Genomic DNA, 25,792 nt, shown 5'->3' with positions numbered 1-25,792 from the left:
AAAAACCACAATGAGCTACCACTTCACACTCACCAGGATGGCTATAATAAAAAGACAGACAAAGATGATTACTGGTGAGGACGTGAAGAAATCAGAATCTCCCCTCCCATACTTTCCTGATGGGAATGTAAAATGGTAGAGCCACTTTGGAAAACACTCTTGGCAGTTCCTCAAAAGGTTAAACATAAAGTTCCCGCATAACCCAGCAATTCCACTCCTAAGTATACACCCAAGAGAACTAAAAACATATGTCCTCACAAAAGCTTGTACACCAATGTTCACAGTAGCATTAGTCATTATATCCAAAAAGTGGAAACAATCCAGTGCCCATAAACTGATGAATGTATAAACAAAATGTGGTATATTCATACAACAGAATATTATTCAGCCATAAAAAGGAATGAAGTTCCTTTTAACTGATTCATTACTAATTCTTACAGATTCACACTACAACATGGATGAACCTTGAAAATACTGTGCTAAATGAAAGAAGCCAGACACCACCAACCACATATTGTATGATTTCATTCATATGAAATGTCCAGAAGAGGCAAAACTGTAGAGATAGAAAGTAGATTAGTGACTGCCAAAAGCTGGAAACAAGGTGAGGAGTGACTGCTAACAATGTGGAATTTCTTTCTGGGATGATGAAAATGTTCTGGAATTAGATAGTGGTGATGGTTGCACAACTTTGTGAGTATACTAAAAAACCACTGAATTATACACTTTATTTTTAATTTTAATTTTTTTTTGGGTGAGGAGGAGTGGCCCTAAGCTAACATCCATTGCCAATCTTCCTCTTTTTGCTTGAGGAAGATTGCCACTGAGCTAACATCTGTGCCAGTCTTCCTCTATTTTGTATGTGGGTCACCGCCACAGCATGGCTTAACAACGAGTGTGTCGGTCCATGTCTGTGATCTGAACCTGCCAGCCCCTGGCTGCCAAAGCCGAGGGCATGAACTTAACCACTTAACCAGCCCTGAATTATACACTTTAAAAGGGTGAATTTTATGTTATGTGAATTATATCTCAACTTTAAAAAGATGCCTCTACTTCATTAGGTACTCATCCTGAATACAGCCATTAAAATCAAAATCATATTTAGAGGCACACCTAAAATCTGTATTATGCATATAATGTGTAAATACAGTCTTTTGTTATATCCGGTTTATATATATGTATATAAATGCATATACTTAGGCATACGTGTATAGAAATATAAACAAATAATTTAAATAATATTAAGAGCGTCCCAAGTAAAGCGGTCCTGGCTAACCTAGGCCAAATCAAAGGAGGTTCTGGTCGGCTCAGGGCGGCCCCCGCGCATCTTAGCCTAATGGGACAGCCCGGAAGTCCACGTGCCTACTACTGACACGTGACCAGAGTTACGTAGGGGAAGGGCCCGACGCACGTCTATGACGTCATTTCTGCCTGACCCTTAGTTTTGCTGTGAGTTTTCCGGCTGCTCCTCTGAACTATGCCTAAGGTAGTGTCCCGGTCGGTAGTCTGCTCCGACACCCGGGACCGGGAGGAATATGATGATGGCGAGAAGCCCCTCCACGTCTACTACTGTTTGTGCGGCCAGATGGTCCTCGTGCTGGGTGAGTAGTCGGGAACTGCGGGGTGTCTGCAAGGAGCGAAACTGCGCGTTCTCCGGGGCGAATTTCCTCGGGCTGTGATCTGGGAGCCGCGTCTCTGAAGATTGGTGGGCTTTCCCTCTCCGTCAAAATGCTCCCCACACGTCAACGCCCCACTCCAGGGAAGCTTTTCTGGTTTCTGTTTAGCCTTGTGATTACGTATCCAGCCTCCCGCCAAAAGAAATGCCTCCTTCAGAAAAAAAAACGCTGTATCTCCCTCTCCTCCGACTCCGCCTCTGGAAACTTTGTAACCTTCTGCTGGATGCAAGGATGCTGTAAAGCTCTTGTCTTGGATGAAAATGAAACCCTCCCTGATCCTACATTCTCTTCCAGCTATAACCCCATTTCTTTGCTTTTTTTTGTTTAAAGATTTTATTTTTCCTTTTTCTCCCCCAACCCCCCCCCCCGGTACATTGTTGTGTATTTCTTTTTAGTTGTGGATCCTTCTAGTTGTGGCATGTGGGATGCTGCCTCAGCATGGCTTGATGAGCGGTGCCATGTCCCCACAGGATCCAAACTGGCGAAACCCTGGGCCGCCAAAGCGGAGCGCGCAAACTTAACCACTCGGCCATGGGGCCGGCCCCTTCTTTGCTTCTTTTATAGCAAAATTTCTATGAAGAGTTACCTATATTGGCTGTCTCTGCATCCTCACTTCCCATTCCCCCTTGACCTCACTTCAGACAGACTTTCCTTCTTACCTCACCATCTAAACCATATTTGTCAAGATTACTAACTGAATATGTTACCAGTTCCAGTGGTCAATTATCAATGCTCATTTTAATCCCCCTCTCAGTGGCATTTGACAGATCATCACTCTATCCTTGAAACACTTTCATTTGCATCCCAGACTCCACACTCTCCCGATTTTCCTCCTACCCCGATTTTGCCCCTTCTCAGTGTCTGGCTCGTTTTTCTGTTGCAGACTTTAAGGCAGTGCATGGCCTTAGCGCTCAATCCTCTCACCCATGCTCAATCTGTCCTCATTCCCTAGGTGATCTCAACCATTCCCGAGCTGTAAATACCATCTACGTGCTGATGGCTCCCAAGTGTGTTCATATTTAACCTACACCTCTCCTCAAATGCCAGCTACCTATCCAGCCTCTCCACTTGGATGTCTAAAAGGCCTCTCAAGGAGATCATATTCAAAATTAACTTCGTGAGCCCCTCTTCCCTGCTCTCACCATTCTCCTCAGTCTGACCTATTGAAGTCAGTAGTACCAGTATCAGTCAGTATCTCAGAATCAGTCCTGACTTCTCCATCCATTCCATCAACAAATTCTGCAGCTGCTTCCTTGAAAATCTATCCTGACTCTGACTGCTTCTTACCACCTCCATTCTGCCACTCTAGTCCAAGCCACCAGCGTCCCTCATCTGAACTGCCACAGTAGTTTCTTGCTCTCCACTCTTTACCCCCACTGGTCTATTTCCACACGGCAGCCAGAATTCTGTTGCAAACCAGTGTTTTCCTATAATGTCAAGAATAAAACCAAAGTCCATACCAAGACCCTGCATGATCAGACCCCGGCTACCTCTCAGACTTCATCTTTTAACACTCTTCCTCTTGTTCACTTCATTCGAGCTACAGTGGCCTTCTTGATTTTTCTCCATCATGTTAAAATGTGCCTGCCTGCAGGGCCTTTGGGATTGGTATTTCTTCTGCCTCGAACACTCTTCCTTCAGTGCTTCCTTATTTCATTCAGGTCTCTGCTGAAATGTCACTTCCTTAGAAAACTTCCCTGACTGCCTTATCTCCAGGGGCATCCCTGTCACTCTCTGTCCTCTTACCCTGTCTGAGTTTTCTTGGGAGCACTTATCACGAACTGAATCATTGTTCATCCTCTTTTTTTTAAATTTTTTTTTAAGATTTTATTTTTTCCTTTTTCTCCCCAAAGCCCCCCGGTACATAGTTGTGTATTCTTCGTTGTGGGTCCTTCTAGTTGTGGCATGTGGGACGCTGCCTCAGCGTGGTCTGATGAGCAGTGCCATGTCCGCGCCCAGGATTCGAACCAACGAAACACTGGGCCGCCTGCAGCGGAGCGCGCGAACCTAACCACTCGGCCACGGGGCCAGCCCCTCATTGTTCATCCTCTTAACATCCTAATTTTTTTATTGGCACTTGTCATTATCTAAGATCATATTATATAATTATTATTTTTAAATTTTCTGTCTCCTCCACTAAACTGTAAACCTCATCAGGTCACGGACTTTGTTTTGTTCTTTGCTGAATCCCCAGCACAGCGTTCAAACTGCGTCTGGTACATGGAGGGCCCTCTCATATTTGTGGGCAAATGAATTCTTTTTGATCACCGAGGGTTGGATGTGAATTCTTGTTCTGCTTCTTATTAAATGTGTGGCAGATCTCCCACCCTTCCCTTCCTAAGCCTCAATGTCCTCATCTTTAACTAGGAATAATAAATGTCTACTCCACTAGGTCGTTGGGAAGAGTAATGAGCTAATGTGCCAACTGCCTGCTATTCTCTAGCTCCCTCTGCACCTCCCCCATTAATCCAGTCACTCTGATCACTTGACTTCTCTGTGATCCTTTAGGTACTTAATTTGCATTATATCAGTTTTCCATCTGCTTTATAACTGTAGCTAATTTATTTCCTGTATGTTTTTATTGTTTTCAGCTTAAAACGCCTCTGAGTGGGATGGATCATTTGCATACCGTGTGTAGCATACCGCCTACCCTCTCTCTCCTTTTGTAAGCATTTATCCACTTTCCCAACACCTTTCTCATGGGCGTCACAGGGCACTGGATTGTCTCTTCTGATTCTAAGGCATTATAACACAACCCAAGTGTGCCACGATCACAGAAATGCTCATAGAAAGCTTGAATTGCAGTGCTGGCAAGGACTTTTGAGATAATATAATCTATTCATCCTTCAAATAAGGAAAAATACCCCAAAAGAGGAAGTGATTTGCCAAAGATGGCCAGAGTAGTAATAGAGCTGGAACTAAAATCCAGGTCTCCTGACCCCAAGTCATTTTCAGTTGGAAAATTCAATAATAGGCTTCAGTAAGCATAGTAATTATAGTAAAAATTACAGTGCTAAGGGCCCCACTGAAAACTTCTGATTGCCTCAGGGTATTTTTCAGTGCCTCTATTGACCAAATCTTTCTCCATTCCTTCAGACTGTCAGTTAGAGAAATTGCCCATGAGGCCCCGGGATCGGTCCCGTGTGATTGATGCTGCCAAACACGCCCACAAGTTTTGTAACACAGAAGATGAGGAGACTATGTATCTTCGGAGGTAAGAGGTTGATCTTCTCTGTCTGAGATTTCTTTATTACATTGGGGTCTAGTTCTAGGGAATATAAATAGCCCATCTACTGTCAAACAGGTCAGCCATGTGGGCCCGATACTTTGATGTTTGTGGTAGTTCTCTAACTTCTCTTAATACAGCAATATCTTTATTGTGCTTTGTTGAAGTGGTGCTGAGATGTGATTCTATTGCCATCTGATAGCTGTAATGTGGGTTTTTTTGTGAGTAGAATGGGTTCATTCAACCTGTAATCTCTTGGAGTATACCGTGGGCCAGACGCTGAGCTAGGAAGTGGATCTGTGAAGATGAATAACGTACTGTCCTTACCATTAAAGAGCTCATGGCTCAGTGAGGGAACGGGCTCCCCATTGTGATATGATAAAATACTGGCGTGGTGAAGAGAAGGCCATGGGAAAACAGATGGGAGTGGGTCATCCTGCCTGAATGGTGGTCAGGAAAGGCACCAAGAGATGGTGACATTTGGGTTTGGTCTTGAACTAGTATTTCACCAAGTAGGTGAGGGGGAATGAAGAGCATTCCAGGTGGAGGGTATATGGAAGCATTAAAAGCATCAAATGCCGTGTGCTTGGGAAATTTGAATAGTCCTTTGTGACTAGAGCCCAGGTTACTTTCCAGGAAGGGGTTCATGCATCCTGGGGTGAGACGGAGTAAAATGCTGAAGTAGACAAGTTTGGACTTTATCTGTAGGCAATAGCCATCTCCTTTTTTTAAGCAGAGGAGTAACATGGTTAGATCTGTTTTAGATTTGGGAAGCCTTGGTGTATATGGGGAATTGAAAGATGGGAAGATAAATTACATAGAAAGAGTGTGGAACAAGAAGAAGAGAGGACTGAAAATATAGTTCTGGGAAACATTGACATTTAAAAAGCGGACAAAATAATTGGAACAGAACCAGGAGAACCTGGTGATGTGGAAAACAGGAGAGGAGAGAGTTTCAAGAAGTATGTGTATGGTGGGGGAGGGTAGTCATCAATAGGTGCCAAATGCCACAGAGAGGTCAGTCCTAGGGAATTAAAAAGTCCATCCATTCATTCTTCAAATATTTCACTTATTGAGCTCCTACTACGTGCCAGGTACTGTCCTAGAAGCCTGGGATATACTAGTGTATTAGTTTGCTGCGGCTGCTATAAGAAAGTACCACAGACTGGGTGGCTTGAACAATAGAACTTAATTGTCTCACGGTTCTGGAGGCCAGAAGTCTGAAGTCAAGGTGTCCATGAGGGGAGGATCCTTCCTTGCCCCTTTCTAGCTTCTGGTGTTTGCCGGCAATCCTTGGCATTTCTTGGCTTGTAGATGCCTCACTCTCATCTCTGTCTGCATCATCATATGGCCTTCTCCCTATGTCTCTGTTGCTGTGTTTCTTCTCTTCTTCTTGTAAGGACACCAGTCATAATAGATTAAGGGCACAGTCTACTCATCTACATGACCTCATCTTAACTAATTATACCTGAAACGACCCTCTTTTCAAAACCACATTCTGAGGTTCCCATAAGGACATGACTTTATAAGGGACCCTCTCTAACCCAGTACAACCAGGAAACAAGCAAAGAACCCTGCCCTTATGGAGCTGATAGTCTACTGTTGAACCAGAAAGAGGTACAGGCTGACATGTAACTGTGTTTGTTTAAGAAACCAAACTGTTATCAGCCCACACTAGTGAAGAGTTAGAAACCGCTGCTAGGTGACATTCAGTCGCAAATCAGGCATCAAGCACCATTGTGACAACTGGGCTTCTGGAATTGTGCAGTTGAAGAGAAAATTGGTTATGTACAAGATACAGCCAAGGGTGCAGATTATAAAACTTACGAAATTCACAAAGGAAGGCCCTTCAGGAAGCATCGGGGAAGCACTCCATGATGGGACATAGGAAGGTTTAGAAATAATGTGCCCTCTCTGAAGCTAATCCATTCTCTTGTGCTTTTTCTCCTTTCATTAACCTTTATTTAGGTTTCTGATTTTGAAAATTATCAACTATCTTTAGGCACACTAAAATATTTATTATATATTGTTGTATACATTATGTAACTATATATAACATGTATAATAGTATTATATATTACATATATTAAATGAACATATGTTGTTCAGTTAATACAGAAAGTAATCTAACAACACAACCAGGCCACAGGCTTCTATGGCACTGTAAGACAGATGCCCTCACCTCTAGGCCAGAAAACTGGGTGGCCCTAGGCTGAAGTAGAAACCCTGGAATCTAATTAGCCTGATCCTGGAAGTGAGCCAGCTTCAGGCCCAGCCTGAAGGCCGGATGTTGCCTAGGCCAGTGGCCTCTGGCCAGGTAACTCTCGTGGGCCACAGCGTTCCTAGTTTACCAACAAGGCATGGTGAACTTCCCCTTTGGTTGACACAGTTCCTGCTCTAATCGTGAACAGGCTTTCCAAGGGCCCACTCTAGTGTGCTCCCGTGCTGGCCAGGGTGGAATTTTGGTCTGCTCTTACCCTTCCTCTTTAGCCAGCTGAGTGTGGGAACACCAGTTACTGAAAATATAGCAGTCTACCCAACACATGCCCTGGAGCCCATCACTTTGCACCTCTAAAGTACCTCCATTCTATTCTAAATTCTATTTATTTCCATTCTAAAGTGCCTCTCCTTTGGCACTGTCATTTCCTAGTACTCTCTTGCCCTCATGCACCACTCCCCCAGTTGCTACTCCAGCGGGGGCTTTTCTCTGCCTGTCTTTGTTGACCACGCCTCCCTTGATACTGTCTCCTTCCTTGATTTCTGTGAAGCTACTCTTGTGATTCTCCTTCCACTTCTTTGGCTTTCTCAGTCTTCTGGATTCTTCTTCTGCCTGCCCCTTAAATGTTGGTATTCTCCAGGGATTTTGATTTTGACCTTGATTTTATGCCCTCTCTCTTTATACTCTCCTTGGACATTCTTACCACCTTTCATGGCATCAGTTACACTTATATGCTGATGACTCACAAAATCTAGATCTGCCTACATTTCTCTCCTGTGCAGGAGCTGTATGTCTGACTGCCTCCTCTACCTCTTCACCTGATGTTCTACCTCAGATCCAGCAGGACTAGGGCCAAACTCATCATTTCTCTAATGTGGAAAGCACAGCAGATTGGTTCACTGAGCACCACTTCAACACTCTTCTATTATACCTGCCTGTATACTGGTGTCTGTAAAGTTAGGGCACGTGTTCCAGCTTCCCTCCCCAAAAAAACCCCCTAAGATTCTGAGTGGGACTTAGCTTTTGCCAAGTAAAAGGGATGGAAGTAGAAGTTGTTGGGTGGGGCTTCTAAGGAAGGCCCTTTTGACTTTTCTGTCCTTATTCCTTCCTGCATTTTGGAAAATGGACATGATAATTGGGGCACCAGCAGCCATCCTGGGACTGGGAAGGAAAAGCCACAGGACTTGCAGAGCTTTTGCCATGCTGTCCTTGGGTCTTAGCCATTGCCAGGCACCACCTTCCTCTAGACTTCTTTTACGTGAGCAAACTCTCGTGTTGAAGCCACTGCAGTCGGGTCTCTGTAACTATCAGCCAAACACGATTCTTTTTCCTCCTTCTACGATGACACCACCGTTCATGCAGTGGCCCAAAGCAGAAATCTGGGAGCCAGTCCTCTCCTCATCTCATCCATCCCCGCCCCCACCATCCCCTACACATCCAGTCGCTCACCGTTTACTGTCAATTCTACCTTCTAATCTTTCTCGTGGCTGTTCAGCCCTGCTACACTGCCATCATTCTGGTACCCAACATCACTTGCTTGGGCTGTTGAAGTGGGCTCTTACCTGGTCTTTTTGCCTCTAGTTTTGCTCTCCTCCAGTCTGTTGTCTACTACCTGAATGATCTCAAATGCACATTATATCAGTCTCTTGCTTTCCATGACTCTTCATTACCTATAGCAGTGCCTTTCAAACACTTTTAGACAGCGAATCCTTTCTTTAAATGAAATTCTTACCAGAAATATAGAAGCGGGAAGCTTCTCTGATTGGGGAAGAATGGAGCCCAATCCATTAAGGACTCCTCCCCTTCCCCTATCCGATTTCATTTAGGGGTCATTGTGGGGCACAATTTAAAAAATCCTGATTAGCAGGGTAAAATCCAAGCCTGAAGGCTCTCTCTGATCTGCCCTTGGTCTACCTGTTCATCCTCATCTGCTGCTACTCCTTTGATTTTTTTTTTTTTAAACTACAAACGTTTATCATCTCACATGGTTTCTGTGGGTCAGGAATTCAAGAGCAGCTTAGCTGGGCGGTTCTGGTCTCTCGTGAGGCCGTGGTTAAGAGGTCAACCGTGGGTGCAGTCATTTGAAGTCTTGATTAGGGCTGGAGGCTCCACTTCCAAGGTGACTCACTCGCATGATTGGCAGCTGAGTGCTCACTGTTGGGGAGAAGCCTCAGTTCCTCCCCACCAGGATCTTCCATAGGGCTGCTTGAGTATCCTTGTGACATGGCAGCTGGCTTCCCACAGCGTGGGTAATCCAAGAGAAAAGAAGGCAGAAGCCACAATGTCTTTTATGACCAAGACTCAGAAGTCATACACCATCATTTCTACAGTGTCCTATTGGTGTCACAGGTCAGCCCTATTCATTGTGGGAGGGGACTATACAAGGGTGCCAATCTCAGGGGGCAAGGATCATTGGGGGCCACCTTAGAGGCTGGCTACCACAACCAGGGGGAATGTTTTGTTTTGTTTTTGGCCATCCCTATCTCATTTTCCTAGAGATTAAGGGTAGGAAAAAAAACCAAGGTCAGTTAGTCGAAATATCTAGCTCATATTCATCACTGCTTTATAATCATACCACTTAAAAGCCTTGTCTCATTTGCATTAGAGTCTCAGTATCTCAAGATGATGAACTTTTCGAGGGCAATAACCCTGCCTTATACTTCTGAAGCCCTTAGGACATCTGGCCTGATTCTCGGCACATAGTTAGGAATAGATACATTTTTCTAAACTTTACAAAATCCCATTTGTCATTGGTATTTGAAGATTAACTCATTGGGAAATATACAGCCCCCTTTATTTGATATTCCTGTGCTTTGAAAGCTTGGGTTTATGAGATTGGCTGACTTCAGGATTCTAGAAGTCAGTTGTCTGGTGAGTCTCTCCCTTCAGGCTGAGGTTGGATTTAGAGTCCCAGTAGAAACCAGATGTGGTACACAGAACCGAAAATATTGCTAGTGCCCTAGTCCAGTGATGTTAGCGAATTGAGCACGTTTGACATAAGTGATATTTGTAAGTGGAGAGGCAGAAGGTTAAAGATGGTGGAGAGCACAGACTTTGGAGTTACAGTTCAAGCAGTGCCACTTTGTGACTTTAGGCAAGTCACCCAACCTTTTTGGGCTCCCGTTTCCTTATCCCTCAACTGGGAAAATAATAACCATGTGTTGTCAAAGAGCAATTGGAAGCCTCCTACAGTACCAGAAGGACCATAAACAGTTATAATGACTTTGGAAAGCACTTTGGCAACATCCAGTATAGCTAAAGATGCACATAATGTATGTCTCAGCAATTCTATTCTTCAGTGTACCCTGGCGAAATGATTCTCCAGCCTGGCTGTGTTAGAACCATCTGGAAGAGTTTTTTAAAAACTCCCGATGCCTCAGCTCCACCCTCAGAGATTTAATATTTTTAGTTGAGATATAATTCATATACCATAAAACTCACCATTTTAAAGTATATAATTCAGTGGTTTTAGTATATTTGTAAGGTTGTGCAGTCATCATCACTATTTAATTCCAGAACTTTTCATCACCTCCCCCCCACCCCGGAACAAACCTTGTACCGGTTAGCAGTCACTTCCTATTTCCTTCTCCGCCAGCCCCTGGCAACCACTAATCTACTTTCTATCTCTATGGATTGGCCTATTCTAGATATTGCATTAAAATGGAACCATAAATATGTAGCTTTTTGTATCTGACATCTTTCATTTACTATATTTTCAAGGTTCACCCATGTTGTAGAATGACTCGATACTTTATTCCTTTTTGTGGCTGAATAATATTCCATTGTATGGATGCACCACATTTTGTTTATCCGTTCATCAATTGATGGACATTTGAGCCGTTTCTATTTTCTTTTTACTATTATGAGTAATGCTGCTGTCAACCTTTGTGTACAACTATGTGTGTGAACATGTTTTCAGCTGTCATGGGTGTATACTTATGAATTGCTGGGTCATATGGTAACTATGTTTAACCTTTTGAGGAATTGATCGAGTGTTTTCAAAAGTGATTGCACCATTTTACATTCTTGCTAGTAATGTATGAGGGTTCTAATTTCTCTGCATTCTTGCCAATAATTGTTATTGTCTGTCTTTTTGAGCATATCTATCCTAGTGTGTATGAAGTGGTATCTCATTGTGGTTTTGATTTGCATTTCCCAGATGGCTAATAATGTTCAGTATCTTTTCATATGCTTATTGGTCATTTGTATATCTTCTTTGGAGAAATGTCTGTTTAAATTCTTTGCCCATTTGTTTTTTAAAGATTTTATTTTTCCTTTTTCTCCCAAAGCTCCCCGGTACATAGTTGTGTATTTTTAGTTGTGGGTCCTTCCAGTTGTGGCATGTGGGATGCCGCCTCAGCGTGGCCTGATGAGCGGTGCCATGTCTGCGCCCAGGATCCGAACCAGTGAAACCATGGGCCGCTGCAGCGGAGCGCACGAACTTAACCACTCGGCCCTGGGGCCAGCCCCCTTTGCCCATTTTTTAATTGGAGTATTTGTCTTTTTTACTGTTGAGTTGTAAGAATTCTTTATATGTTATGGATAGTAGTCCCTTATTAGATATGTGATTTGCAAGAATTTTCTCCCATTCTTTGGGTTGCCTTTTCACTTTCTTGATGGTATTCCTGGAAGCACAAAAGTTTTAAATTTTAATCAAATCTCATTTATTTTTTCTTTGATTGCTTGTGAGTTAGTGTCATATCTAAGAAACCATTGCCTCAAGTCTTAAAGATTAACGCCTATGTTTTGTTCTAAGAGTTTTATAGTTTTAGTTCTTACACCTAAGTCTTTCATCCATTTTGAGTTAATGTTTGTATATGGTGTGAGGCAGGTATCTAAATTCATCATTTTACATGTGGCTATCCAGTTGTCCCAGTGCCATTTATTGAAAGACTATTCTTTCCCCATTAAGTGGTCTTGGCACCCTTGTCAAAATTAATTAACCATATATGTATAGGTTTATTGTGGACTCTCAGTTCTATTCCGTTGATCTATATGTCTATCCTTATGCCAGTACCACCGTGTCTTGATTACTGTACCTTTGCGGTAAGTTTTGAAATCGGGAAGTGTGACTCCTCCAACTTTGTTCTTCTTTTTCAAGATTGCTTTTGCTGTTCTGGATTTGTAATTCCATGTGAATTTTCAGATCAGCTTGTCAGTTTCTGCAAAAAACCCAGCTGGAATTTTGATAGGGATTGTGTTGAAGCTGTAGATTCATTTGAGGAGTATTGCCGTCTTAATAATATTGTCTTCAATCTATGAACATGGGATGTTGTTCCATTTATTTAGGTGTTCTTTAATTTCTTTCAGCCGTGTTTTGTAGTTTTCAGTACACAAGTCTTGCACTTCTTTTGTTAAATTTATTCCTAAATATTTTATTCTTTTTGATGCTATTATAACTGGAATTGTTTACTTAGCTTTGTTTTTGGATTGTTCACATCTAGTGTATAGGACTACCATTAGTTTTCGTATATCGATCTTGTATCCTGCAGCCTTGCTAAACTCGTTTATTAGTTCTAATAGTTTGTGTGTGTGTGTGTGGATGCTTTAGGGTTACCAAATATAAGATCATGTCATCTGCAAATAGAGATGGTTTTACTTTTTCCCTTCTAATCTGAATGCCTTTTATTTCTTTTTCTTGCCTAATTACCCTAGCCAGAACTGTCAGTACAACGTTGAATAGAAGTGTTGAGAGTGAATATCCTTGTCTTGTTCCTGATCTTAGGGGGAAAGCTTTCAGTCTTTCACCATTAAGTATGACATTAGTTTATGTCAGTTAGCAGATGTGGATTTTTCATAGATGTTCTTTATCAGGTAGAGGAACTTCCTTCTATTCCTAGTATGTTGAAAGAGCTTTGAATTTTGTCAAAAGCTTCATTGCATCTATTGAGATGATTGTGTTTTTTTTCTCTTTTATTCTATGATATGGTGTATTGTATTGATTCAACTTTTTGAATGTTACACCAATCTTGCATTCCTGGGATAAATTCCACTTGGTCATGTTGTATAATCCTTTTTATATGCTGCTGGACTTGGTTTGCCAGGTTCTTTTTGAGGATTTTTGCCTGTGTATTCTTAAGCAATATTCATCTCGAGTCTGTTGTTGTTGTGATATCTTTGTCTGGTTTTGGTATCAGGGTAATGCTGGCCTCATAGGATGAGTTGGAATGTGTTCCTTCTTCTTTTGAAAAGTTTGTGAAGCATTAGTATTCATTCTTTGAACTTTTGCTAGAATTCACAGTGAAGCCACTGGTCCTGGGCTTCTCTTTGTGCAAAGTGTTTTGATTACTAATTTAATCTCTTTACTTGTTATAGACTATTCAGATTTTCTATTTCTTTTCCAGTGAGTTTTGGTAGTTTGTGTCATTCTGTCGTTCTAGGCATTTGTTTCATCTAGGTTATTTAATTTGTTGGTGTACAGTTGTTCATAGTATAATCTGATAATCATTTTTATGTCTATAAGATCGCTAGTACTCCCTTGATTTTCCAAGTCCTAATAACATTAGACAATTTGTAATTCTCTGAATATGAATATGCTGTGCTGTTTTGCCTTTGCACATGGTATTCCCTCTGCCTGAAATACCATTTTCAATCAGGACCGTTGGTTTGAACATCACCTCCTCATGAAGCCTTCCACGACTGCCTCAGACTGACTTGGTGCTTCCACCTCTGTGTTCCCATTACACCGTATACATTCATCCATTTAAGATCTTACCTCTGCGATTACAATTTTCCTCACTAAACTGAAATTCTTTTAAGAATTCATTCAGCCAACATTTATGGCATGTCTACTTTGTTTCCAGTACTTTGCTCAGCTCTGGGGATAGAGTGGTGAGACAGACAGGCGTGGTCTCTGCTGATCTCTGATCTCATGGACCTTACAGTCTACTGGGATGACAGAAAAATAAAGTAATTATGATTATGGAAAGTCATATGAATGAAACAAAAGGCTCATAGAGAATCACATGAGAACCTCCTCGCAAAGGTGGTCAGGGAAGGCCTCTATGACTAGGTGATATTTGAACTGAGATCATGAAAGATGAGAATAGGACACCCTTGGCAAGGTGGTGAGAAGAGTATTCCAGGCAAAGAGAAGAGCGTGTGTGAAAGGCCAGAGGTGGGCAAGCACTAATGTGTTCAAAGAACGGAAGGATGACCCGTGTGGCTAGTGCGTGGTGAGGCAGGGAGGGGACGTGTGCGGTGAGGCGGGGGCCCAGTGCTGTGCTCAGTCAGTGCCGGGAAGGCCATGGTAAGGAGTTTGGATTTTACTCTAGCTGTGTTGGTAAGCCACTCTTGCCTCTGTTTAGAGAATGATTTGGAGTGAGAGAGTAGCAGAAGCAGATTCCAGAGTAAGCAATTAGAATTTTTATTTTAGATATGGATTTAGAGGGAGGGAGGCCTAAGGATCATACCCACAAACACGATTGATTTGGCCACAGGAAATCTAAAATTTTCACATGGTGAGAAAAGTCAAAGACAAACGTCAAACTAGGGAAGAAATATTTGCAAGGCCCCTTAACATTTGCAAGTCTCCTTAATAGAAAATAGACAACTCATTAGATAAAGAGTCTGAACTGACAGTTCACCAAAAAAGAAAATACAAATACCTATTAAGTATATAAAAAGATACCTATCTTCACTCTTTAAAAAAAGAAGCGCAAGTTATGAGATCACATTTTTCGCGTGCCAAATTGGCAGTAATGCATTTTCATACCATACTGTGTTGTTGAGACCATAAGGAAACAAGAACTCTCATTGGCAGTGGGAGTGTAAATTGGTTCAAATTCTCTAGAGAGTGGTTTGGCGATATCTATCGGAATTTAAGTGGATACTTCTAGGAATTTATCCAACGGATAAAAGACATTTTGGTTCATCCATACAAAGGAATACGATGCAGCCCTTATGAAAAATGAAGCAACTCTTTGTGAATTGATTGGGAAAGATCATGCATATATATTTTAACCAAGGTACATTTTTAAGTGAACAAAAAAGTAGTATAAGTTATACTTCATTTGTCTAAATAGGAAAAGAAAAAAATATATCTTTTCTTTATATACCAGTAAGAATTCTTTGTATATACACCAGCTATCTCTGAGATGAACAGAAGAAGCCAGAAACAGTATTTGCCTCTGGGGAAGAGAAGTGGGTGGATGGAGGATGAGTGGGGAAGATAGTTACTTTTCATTTTATAGTCTTATGTATACTGTGTGCATATATCACTTATTAAAAAAGTGAAACAAACAAGGGGAGAGGAAGTGAGGAGACCAGTCAGAAAGTTGTCCAGGGACTGCTGTCGTAGTCCAGGGAAGAGATGCTGGTGGCCTGGGCCAAGATGGTGGCAGGAAGTGGAGAAAAGTAGACATGCTCAAGATCTTTTATTTTTTTTAAAGATTTTTTTTTCCTTTTTCTCCCAAAGCCCCCCAGTACATAGTTGTATATTTTTTAGTTGTGGGTCCTTCTAGTTGTGGCATGTCGGATGCCGCCCCAGCATGGCTTGATGAGCGGTACCATGTCCGTGCCCAGGATCTGAACCAGCAAAACCCCGGGCCGCCGAAGCGGAGCGTGGGAATTTAACCACTCAGCCACGGGGCCGGCCCCTAAAGATTTTTATTTTTTCTTTTTCTCCCCAAAGCCCCCTGGTACATAGTTGTATATGTTTCGTTGTGGGTCCTTCTAGTTGTGGCATGTGGGATGCCACCTCAGCATGGCCTGATGAGTGGTGCCATGTCCGTGCCCAGGATCCGAACCAGCGAAACCCTGGGCTGCCGAAGTGGAGCATGCAAACTTAGCCACTCGGCCACAGGGCTGGCCCCTGAAGATATTTTTTTAGAGATAAAACCCCCAGGATTTGCTGATGAAGTAGGTGTGGGAGATGAGGGAAAGAGAAGAATCAGGACGAGTCCCAGGTTTCCGTTAAGCAACTGGAATGGTGGAAGAGTCTTTTTATCTCTGGGTAGCTTATCTAAGGTTGTGTGGGCTCTTGAGCTTGAATTCAACCTGTTCTGCTTCCTAACTCTTTGACCTTGGGCAAATCATGTAATAGCTTTGTACTTAGGAGCCATCATCTTTAAAATGAGAATGATAATCTGACCTACCTCACAGCGTTGTTGTAAGAATTAATCAGTTAATACATGTTCACTTTAGAACAGCTCCTGGCACATAATACAAGCTATACAAGTGCTTGCCACTGTTATTATTGTTGTTGATGTCATTGTTATTACTGTGACCATAACTACTGCTGCTCCTCCTGCTCTGTCAGGGAGGTGCCTGACCCATGTTAGGGGCTCAGTAAATGCTTATAGAAAGAAGGAATGCTTTAAAATTAATACATGTTCAAACTAATGAGTTAATCTATGAAATGAAAACCTTGAAAGGCCATTTTTAGCATTTGAAGAAAAGAGAGAATGAGGTTGGTGATTTATGAGATTTGTTCATATCTATTTTTTACCTTCTGTTTTCTGTGCAGGCCTGAAGGCATTGAACGACAGTACAGGAAAAAGTGTGCAAAGTAAGTATTAACAGTGTAGGTTTCTCCGAGCATAAGCAAGTAGAGGCAGAAATGTGTTAGGGAAAGAATTATTTGGATATGATTCTCTGTTATGTCTTTATTCTTATAATCTCAACTGCCTTCAAACTTCAACTACACAAATATCGATATGCTGCTCGAAGAGAATAGTGAACGTTACGTCTCTGACCAGCTGGCACCCAAAATGGTTTTTTTTAACATAGTATAATTTTTTAAATTGAGATGTAATTTAGATATAATAAAATTTGCCCTTCTTAACTGTACAATTTGATGAGTTTTGACAGAAGCATACAGTCATTCACACCAGCCCTCCCATGATACAGAACATTTCCAGTACCCCGTGTGTCCTTTGCAGTCTGTCCCCTTCCTCACCCCTGGCAATCGCTCATCTGCCTTCTGTCACTATGGCTTTGCCTTTCCTAAAATTTTATGTAAATCCTGCACTGTGTGCTCTGCTACATACAGTATGTATCTTTTACGTTCTTTTACGTCTGGTTTCTTAGCATAATGCTTTTGGGCTTCATCCAAGTTGTTATGTTTCTCAATTGTTTGTTCCTCTTTATTGCTGAGTAGTTGTCCATTGCGCCACAGTTTGTTGAACTGTGAACTGTGAAAGGCATTTGAGTTATTTCCGGTTTGGGCTGTTATACGGAAAGCTGCTGTGAACGTTCTAGTATAAATCTTGGTGGGAACTTGTGTTCTCTCTTGGAGTGGCATTGCTGGGTCGTTTGGTCCATGTAACCTAGCGTGATTTCATCCAGACCTCTTTATAAAGCCTATTATAGGACCACAGACCCAAGAAATTTAGTGTTGTTTAAAGCAATTTATATATATATATATAATATATTTTTATATATATTTCTAGCTTTAGGTTGTTAATAGTGAGACTATTAAGCTATAGTAAATTTAATCTTATTGATGTAACTACAGCTGTGTCTTAGCCCTCAGAAGACTCAGACTGGGAGAATTAAAGCAGGGAAATGGCTAAGAATGCATTTTAGTTCACAGCCACACTGGATTCATTCTGTTACTTTTATCGTATCTTATAGGTCTACTTCATTTAGCTGAAAACGATAGTAAAAATGACCAAGCAGAGAAACTATGGCGATTACCACAGGGTGTAGTTTGCTGACCCCCTGCAGCGGAGTCTTTACACTGCCTCTTGACACTGCCAAAACAAAACCAAACAAAACCCCCAAACCAGTTACCCAGACTTCTGGGAAGAACGGCAGCAGTTTTAAGTGGAAAGCAGGAGCCAGCATTTCTCAAACTTGCCTAACAGTAAGAATCACTTGGGGTGCTGAGGAAAAGGACGGATTATTCCCAGGCCTCACCTCCAAGATTTGCTGAGTCAGGGTCTTCTTAGGGAGGGACCTAGCAATCTGATCAGCAATTTCAACAAGCACCCTCAGTGATTCTTATCAAGTAATTTTGGGAAACACTGGGAAGAGCTAATCATCCGTTTGTGCCACAAACACAAAGATGCCCAGAGCCCGAGCACGCTTTGCGAGTCACTGTTTTGGGGATTTGGAGTCTGAGGCCTCCCGGAGACTGAGTCTGCTGTTTGCAGGTGTGGACTGCCACTCTTCTACCAGTCCCAGCCGAAGAATGCTCCCGTGACCTTCATTGTGGATGGAGCAGTAGTCAAGTTTGGCCAGGGTTTTGGGAAAACAAATATATATACTCAGAAACAAGAGCCTCCTAAGAAGGTAATTATCATCGAAGGAGACAGACTGGTTAACATAGCTACAGATTTAGCCTGAAATTTTTAAGTAGGATTATAGTGCATGAGAAACTGCCCTTTATGCACGCATTCTTCCTTAAGAGAATGCCATTTTGTGTATAAGCAGATGTTACAGAATCGTAACATCTATTATGTGTTCTTTTTTCTTTCCTACAGCTGTCCTATGAGTAAAGCTAGAAATTGTATGGTTTTGGGGCTGGCCCCGTGGCCGAGTGGTTAAGTTCGCACGCTTCTCTTTGGCGGCCCAGGGTTTTTGTTGGTTTGGATCTTGGGTGCGGACCTAGCACTGCTCATCAGGCCATGCTGTGGCAGTGTCCCACATAGCAGCACTAGAAAGACCTACAGCTAGAATATACAACTATGTACTGGGGGGCTTTTGGGAGAAGAAGGAAAAAAAAAGATTTACAACAGATGTTAGCTCAGAACCAATCTTGAAAAAAAAAAAAAGAAATTGTATGGTTTTTATTCACATTTATTTCCTTTGAAATTTCTTTTTTTTCCAGCATGACCAATTAAAAAGAATGAATCAGGCTAATTTTTAAATATACTTTAAAAACTCTTGATGACAAATGTTAGAAAAATATAATGCAAATAAAAACATTGGCATTTTTAGATATGCCAGCCTGTCTCAAAGAGGGGATGTCCCTTCCAACAGCCCCTCCCCACCCCCCGACACCCGGGCAAGTGCATTCACGTCCCCCCAGCACACGCACCCCCACGACTCCCAGAGCCTCTTGTGCTGAACTAGTCTGATTCCTCTTCCTGCGACTCCAGGTGATGATGACCAAACGGACTAAAGATATGGGCAAGTTCAGCTCTGTCACTGTGTCTACTATCGATGAAGAGGAAGAGGAGATCGAGGCTGTAAGTGCTTCTGCTCTCAAGGGGATTGGATTGGGGGGTGGCAAAAGGAAAGGGCACTGTAGAACTGAGCATCTGAGTAGCAGAATAATGAGAAACTTTGCTCGCAGGCCTTGCTCTTGCTCTGCTAGTAAGAAACTCTGTGACACGGGGCTAGTTCCTGTTTCCCTGGATCTCAGGGACAACTGTAAAATGAGGACCAGGGAGTTGGACTAGATCCGTGATTTTTTTCATACTGTTTTTCCAGATGCCTTAGGGAGCAAATCCCTCACCCCTCTTCAGGTTAAAAACTACTGGACTCGACGATTTCAGGTCCCTTCCAGTCCAGCTCTGATGGTTTGTGAGTCTGTCCTTAGCACTAGCAGCAATTACCTTTATGGTACTTCACGATAATGATGTCTACAGAGAGGTGTTATCTGTTATTTTAAAAATGGTTTCGGTTGGAACCTGAACTCTCCTGGATTATTGAAAAGCTGAAGAATTGAATGGGAACAGAGGCCTGCCGTTTTAGTAATAATTTCATAGTTGAGTTGTATAAATTGCCACTTAAGGTCTGTTGTTATTCAGTGGTGAGACTGCTGGTTTAAGGACACTTTTTTTTCCCCTCAGAGGGAAGTTGCTGACTCGTATGCACAGAACGCCAAAGTTATTGAAAAACAGCTGGAGCGCAAAGGCATGAGCAAAAGGCGGCTGCAAGAGCTGGTGAGTGGCCTGGGGTGGCAAGGTGCGGGGCTTGACTATTTGGATTTCTTGGTCTGAAAGACCCGCCGGCCGTCTGGAAAATCCTGTGGGAGTTCTGTCGGGGGTTACTGTTGTAGTTTGCTGCCAGGCATCTAACCCTGGGCTGTGACTGTTGTTATACCCTGCTCCGGAGTAGTGCTCATAGGATGTGGGCCCTAAATTATAGTACTTGTTTAGCTAGTCCTAACTAGAATCATATTTAAATCTGCTACTTGTGGTCCAAGATCAGGAGTTAAAGATTCGGATTCATGGACACTGTCCCAGGAGGTGATGGCGTACGATAGTGCTACATTGGCAGGACCAGGACTGGGGCTGGTCATTGCCTCTTAAAGCACTGGTACCACCACCAATTTCTGCGTTATTCATGGGCTCATCGTAGAGTCTGCACATCTGTATATGATGGTGCCTGCATTTTTGTTTTCTTGATGATAATTTACTTAGGATATTTCTTGAATATCAGACATCACTGCCTTGGTGCCTCATCAAAAGGGATACCAGTCTATTCTGGTGACTGTGGAGGACTTTTCCCTGACAGAGGTGGTGGGTCTGGGGAGCTGCTTTACCCTGCCATAGTGGTCTAGAGCCGTGCTTATCAAATTTTCTGAGATGAAGGACCAGTGCTTTCTTTTTTCTTTAAATTTCCTATTTGTCAAGAACAGATTTGTAATTTATAAAATGCAGTAAAAATGAATTTGCCTCAATTCTTCTTATTAAATTATTTAATTGTTACTCTGTCAAATTGCTATAAAAATTCCTAAAAGCTTACTCTCAATTTTTGTGCATATCTTGCATAGTCCACAGAACTTGGAATAGCACTGTTCTAGAACAGTGTTTACTTCCTATTCTGCCAGACTAGGATACTGGTGTCTCACGATGTTGAGTCCCTTGGCCCGTCAGGGGTCTTGGGGCCGCAGAATCGCCTTAGGCCACAGCCTTGTGTATTTACCCCGTTTTGCCGTACAGATAATGTCATTTTCTGTGTGTGCCATAACATCGGAAAGATTGGAAAGCAGTGGCTAGAGATTCATAACGATTTTAGAGCCACTATTCTAGTTTGTATACTAAATAAGCATTAAGGGATAGTGTTTGGACAGTTAGAATAAAGAAGGAAAATGAGAATTTTGTGTCATGTATTGGAACATATACTTTTCTTCCTCTCCAGGCTGAACTGGAAGCCAAAAAAGCGAAAATGAAGGGGACCTTGATTGACAACCAGTTCAAATGATCAGGACCTTTCTCGGAATCCAGACTGGAGGCAAGCATTTAGATCAGGAGGAAAAGTAACTTTTTTCTTGACTACATGGACTGGTTCCTACCTTTATGTCCCAGCAGAAGGCTTTACGTTGCTTCCCATTGATTTTTCTACATTCAGTGAGGTCTTTGAGTCCATCTGACCTGCTTTCTAGAGGTGGATTTTTCTAAATCTTTCTGCATATAGGTCTTCTGTGCTATTTTTTGTCCATTTGATGTAAACTTCTTCAGCTGTTTATAAACCCTATGAATAGGTCAGTGCTTGAGTATCTCTAGTTTCTAAAGTAGCTTTTCTTATTCCTTTTTCAAAGTTAATAAAATGTTTAAAGATTTTTGAAAAAAATATTATGATGTGTCACAGAAAAAAAGCACCCTGAATTATATTTAAAGTTACAGCAAGTCAGATCCTTTTAAGTGACTCTGTCTTTATTCTTAGACTACCAGGTATTGGCTATGGTTTGAATCTCTCTACAGTCAGAGAAAATCCATAAAAAGCCAGAATCTGCATAAAGCTTCCTTTACTTCAAATATTAAAGCTATAGGTGAGCCAGTAAGATAGCTCAGTTCTGAATGAAAATGGGGTCTCAATAAGCAACCCAAGGGAGCTGTCATCCTGTCAGGCAGCTAAGAGTGCTGCTTCCATGTGTGGGTGCATGGGGGGGACATCATAGAGTAAGAAATGAGACTGAGATAAAAGTGTCTGTTGGGTATCTGTTATTCACATTTGCTACTTGTGGAGGAGTGTTATATATAAATATTTGAGTGCCATGCTGCGTCAGTGAGATCAGTATGGAGTGTTTGCATCCATGTTTTTATCTGTCCAGCTGTGTGACAAGGTATTGGGGCAGAAAGGATGTTTTAACCTCCTTGTATTATATACAGTGGGTTGTACTTATTAGGTGCCCAAGGCGTGTATGTGAGGTGCTGTTGTGAAATAGCAGCATGTTTTTCTTGGCTTTTTTCCTGATTTCCTTATTTGGAAGGAAAAGTAGGTTGGAGTTGGGGTAGATGTGAGCTAGCGAGAACTGGAAGAAAGAGGGGTGGGGGTCCTGGGAAAGCCTGGGGTGGGACTGTGTTACCATCTTCCCGGTTATTCTCCTGCATCCCATGAGGTCTTTGCAACTGAGTCTTCCTCTCCACCTCGTTTTCTCTCCTCCTTCAGAGAGAGAATTTGGCATCATGTGGGTAACCAACCATAACCTCCTCATGATTCCTTGACCTCAACTCCAAACAAGGGCCTTCACAAACTTCACTCCACTTTAGCCACAAACTCCCCTGACCACAGCCTGGATGTTGTCTCCACCACCTCTGAAACCCAATATTCTATTCTCTGACCACAACCTCCTATCAAAGCTACTTTCATACACTCACTTCCACTAAACCTGTTTTGTTTTTAGATTTGAAGGGTGATTATTTTATTAGTGGTAATAATAAAAAATAGTAGTATTGATAATGATAATAATACTAGTTAATTTTTATTGAGTACTTACTGTGTGTCAGGTGCCATGAGAAGCACTTTACAGGTGTTATCTTACTCTAAACAAGACGATAATCCTATAAAATAGGTTTACCTATTATCATTCTCATTTGACAAATGACTACTCCGAGACTGAGAGTTTCATAAATTTCCCAAGATCCCATAGCCAGTAAGTGATAAAGCCAGAAATCTGACTGTAGAATTATGCTGAACTGCTTCTCCTGTGGGATTTTTGAAAATATATTATTGAGAACAGACCACAATTTCATTTTGAGAAACCAAATAAAGCGCAATGTAAAGACACTTGCCTAGAGGACCCGCTGTAGCAAATGTATGGTTATTTGTCTGCATATTTTCTGAAATATCTGTCCTTAGACGCTATTCCTGAACCATTTCAACATCTGGTTCAAATTATGCATTTTGCTTCATCGTTAAGACTGCAAATCATTATGTCATTAGCACCAAGCAAGCATATACTCTTCGTTATGTTTTATTCTTTTGCTGAAATAGTTATTAAACTAACATGACATAGCGTCTCTATTCTCTGTATTTACTTACAGTATTTTAGCCACAAGTACAGTGTTTTAATGTTAGTAGAAAGAGGCGTATTGAAATTTTGGAGAGTCTTATTCTATTTTTTGATGGTTTTTGCAAATTATCAACTGTGATAAAATAGCAAAATGTTTCCACTGTAATAATTGGTGATATTTGGAATTGTCATTATTAAGACAAATTAAAAAGCTTTTTAAAAACTAGCTTGTGTTGACCATTCTAGGAGCCTTACCACTGTGGACTACTTCCTTTCCTTATGGAAAAATCTTCCCTTTTTCATTTCTCTGATGTGTTATTCTGCTGCTTCTTCACCTGCCTCCTCCTCTTTTGCGCTCAGTTTCAGCAAAGTACAGTCCATTACACTTGAGCTTTTAATATTCTATATTCCTCCAGGAAAACAAAAAGCATCACTTACGCTACGGTAAGCTAACCCTGTTTTAAATGTCGTGGAGCCTTGATCCTCCGTTTTCTCCCAGTGTTGGGGTTCTACCACCATCTCTCTTCCTTTTGACTCAAGCTGACCCTGTGATTGATGGTCTGAATTCCTCTCACCAGCGCCTTTAACTCTTCCTACCTTGATTTTTCTATAAACTTTAAAAAAATCTTTTCAATAATTCATATTTATAGAAAAGTTCCAAAGATGGTACAGAGAGTTCCTATATGCGCTTCGCTCTGGTTCCTGTAATGTTAACATCTTATGTAATGCTGTGGGCTGAACAGTGGCCACCTCCAAAATTCCTGTGTGGAAGCCCTAACCCCCAATGTAGTGGTATCGGGAGACGGGCCTTGGGGGGTAATTAGGTTTAGATAAGGTCGTGAGGGTGGGACCCTCATAATGGGATAGTGCCCTTGTAAGAAGAGACCAGAGAGCTTGCACTTTCTCTTTCTTTCCCTCCATCATGTGGAGGTACAGCAAGAAGGTGGCCATCTGCAAGCCAGGAAGAGAGCTCTCACCAGGAACCGAATCAGCCAGCACTTTGATTTTAGACTTCCTAGTCTCTGGAACTGTGAGAAATAAATGTCTACTGTTTAAGCCACCCAGTATATGGTATTTTGTTTTAGCAGCCATAGCAGACTAAAATCTGTATAAAAGCGGAGGACATTGGTCAAAACTAAGAAATTAACATTGGTACAATAACATTAAACTACAGGCTTCATTTGGATGTCACCATTTTTTCCACTAGGTCCTCTTTCTGCTCCAGGATCCTGCATTGCCTTCAGCTGTCACGTCTCTTTAGTCTCCTTTGATCTATGACAGTTTCTCAGTAGTATCTTATGCTTTTAATTTGCATTTCCCTAATGACAGATGATGTTGAACATATTTTTCTTCTTTTTTTATTATGGTAAAAAACCACATAACATAAAATTTACCATCTTAGCCATTTTTAAATGCACAGTTCAGTAGTGTTAAGTATGTTCACAGTGTTGTGAAACAGATCTCTGGAACTTTTTCACCTTGTAAGTCTGAAACTCTATACCCATTAAACAACAACTGCCCCTTTCACCCTCGCTCCAGCCCCTGGTAACCACCATTCTCCTTTGTTTCTGTGGATTTTACTACTTTAGATACCTCATATAAGAGGAATCATACAGTATTTGTGTTTTTGTGTCTGGCTTATTTCACTTAGAATAATGTTCTCAAGGTTCATCCGTGTTGTAGCATGTGACAGAATTTCTTTCTTTTTTAGGGCTGAATAATATTCCATTGTATGGATATATCACAGTTTGTTTATCCATTCATCTGTCAGTGGATATTCAGGTTGCTTCCACCTCTTGGCTGTTGTGAACATGAGAGTATGAATATCTCTTTAAGGTCCTGCTTTTAACTCTTTGGAGTGTATACCTGGAAATGGGATTGCTGGATCACATGGTCATTCTATGTTGAATCTTTTGAGGAACCACCATACTGTTTTCCACAGCAGCTGCACCATTTTGCATTCCCATCAGTAATGTACAGGGCTCCAGTTTCTCCACACCCTCATCAAATGCTTCCTATTCTTTTTTTTTTTTTATAGTAGGCATCCTAATAGATATGAGGTGATATTTCGTGGTTTTGATTTGCATCTCTCTAAGATTAGTGATGTTGAGCAACTTTTCATATGCTTGTTGGCCATTTGTATATTATCTTTGGAGAAGCGTCTATTGGAGAAGAGTCCTTTGCCCATTTTTTAATTGGCTTATTTGATTTTGTTGTTGTGAACATATTTTTGCTTGCTAATTTTCAACCTGTATATCTTCCTTGGTGAAGGGTCTGTTCAGATCTTTTGCCCATTTTTAAACTGGGTTTTTGTTTATTGTTGAGTTTTTTTTTTTTTTTTTGAGGAAGATTAGCCCTGAGCTAACTATTGCCAATCTTCCTCTTTTTGCTGAGGAAGACTGGCCGTGAGCTAACATCCGTGCCCATGTTCCTCTACTTTATATGTGGGACACCTGCCACAGCATGGCTTTTGCCAAGCGGTGCCATGTCTGTACCTGGGATCTGAACCAGCAAACCCTGGGCCGCCAAGAAGTGGAATGTGC

General features: G+C 41.7%; 2 protein-coding genes across 5 annotated transcripts in view; one reads left to right on the top strand and one right to left on the bottom strand.

The window, feature by feature from the left end:
* UBE2A (ubiquitin conjugating enzyme E2 A) overlaps nucleotides 1-25,792 on the bottom strand; it is an 81,014-nt gene that overhangs the window by 17,316 nt on the left and 37,906 nt on the right. The gene's annotated exons all lie outside the window — the stretch shown is intronic.
* Nucleotides 1,383-25,792, top strand: part of STEEP1 (STING1 ER exit protein 1) — a 55,197-nt gene continuing 30,787 nt past the window's right edge. The window contains exons 1-8 of one of the 4 annotated variants that reach the window (XM_070606035.1): nucleotides 1,403-1,601; nucleotides 4,268-4,341; nucleotides 4,773-4,890; nucleotides 16,587-16,628; nucleotides 18,217-18,355; nucleotides 19,165-19,254; nucleotides 19,861-19,953; nucleotides 21,155-21,247. In XM_070606035.1, coding sequence (XP_070462136.1) covers nucleotides 4,796-4,890; nucleotides 16,587-16,628; nucleotides 18,217-18,355; nucleotides 19,165-19,254; nucleotides 19,861-19,953; nucleotides 21,155-21,217 — 522 coding nt within the window. In that variant the 5' untranslated portion in view covers nucleotides 1,403-1,601; nucleotides 4,268-4,341; nucleotides 4,773-4,795 and the 3' untranslated portion in view covers nucleotides 21,218-21,247. Of the gene's footprint in view, nucleotides 1,602-4,267; nucleotides 4,342-4,772; nucleotides 4,891-16,586; nucleotides 16,629-18,216; nucleotides 18,356-19,164; nucleotides 19,255-19,860; nucleotides 19,954-21,154; nucleotides 23,476-25,792 lie in introns of those variants that run through there. The other 3 variants (XM_070606033.1, XM_070606034.1, XR_011536217.1) reach the window with 3 other exon arrangements.

Source organism: Equus przewalskii, chromosome X (genome assembly GCF_037783145.1).
Source record: "Equus przewalskii isolate Varuska chromosome X, EquPr2, whole genome shotgun sequence".
Classification (NCBI taxonomy): Eukaryota; Metazoa; Chordata; class Mammalia; order Perissodactyla; family Equidae; genus Equus; species Equus przewalskii.
This window is presented reverse-complemented; position numbering and strand designations above follow the sequence as displayed.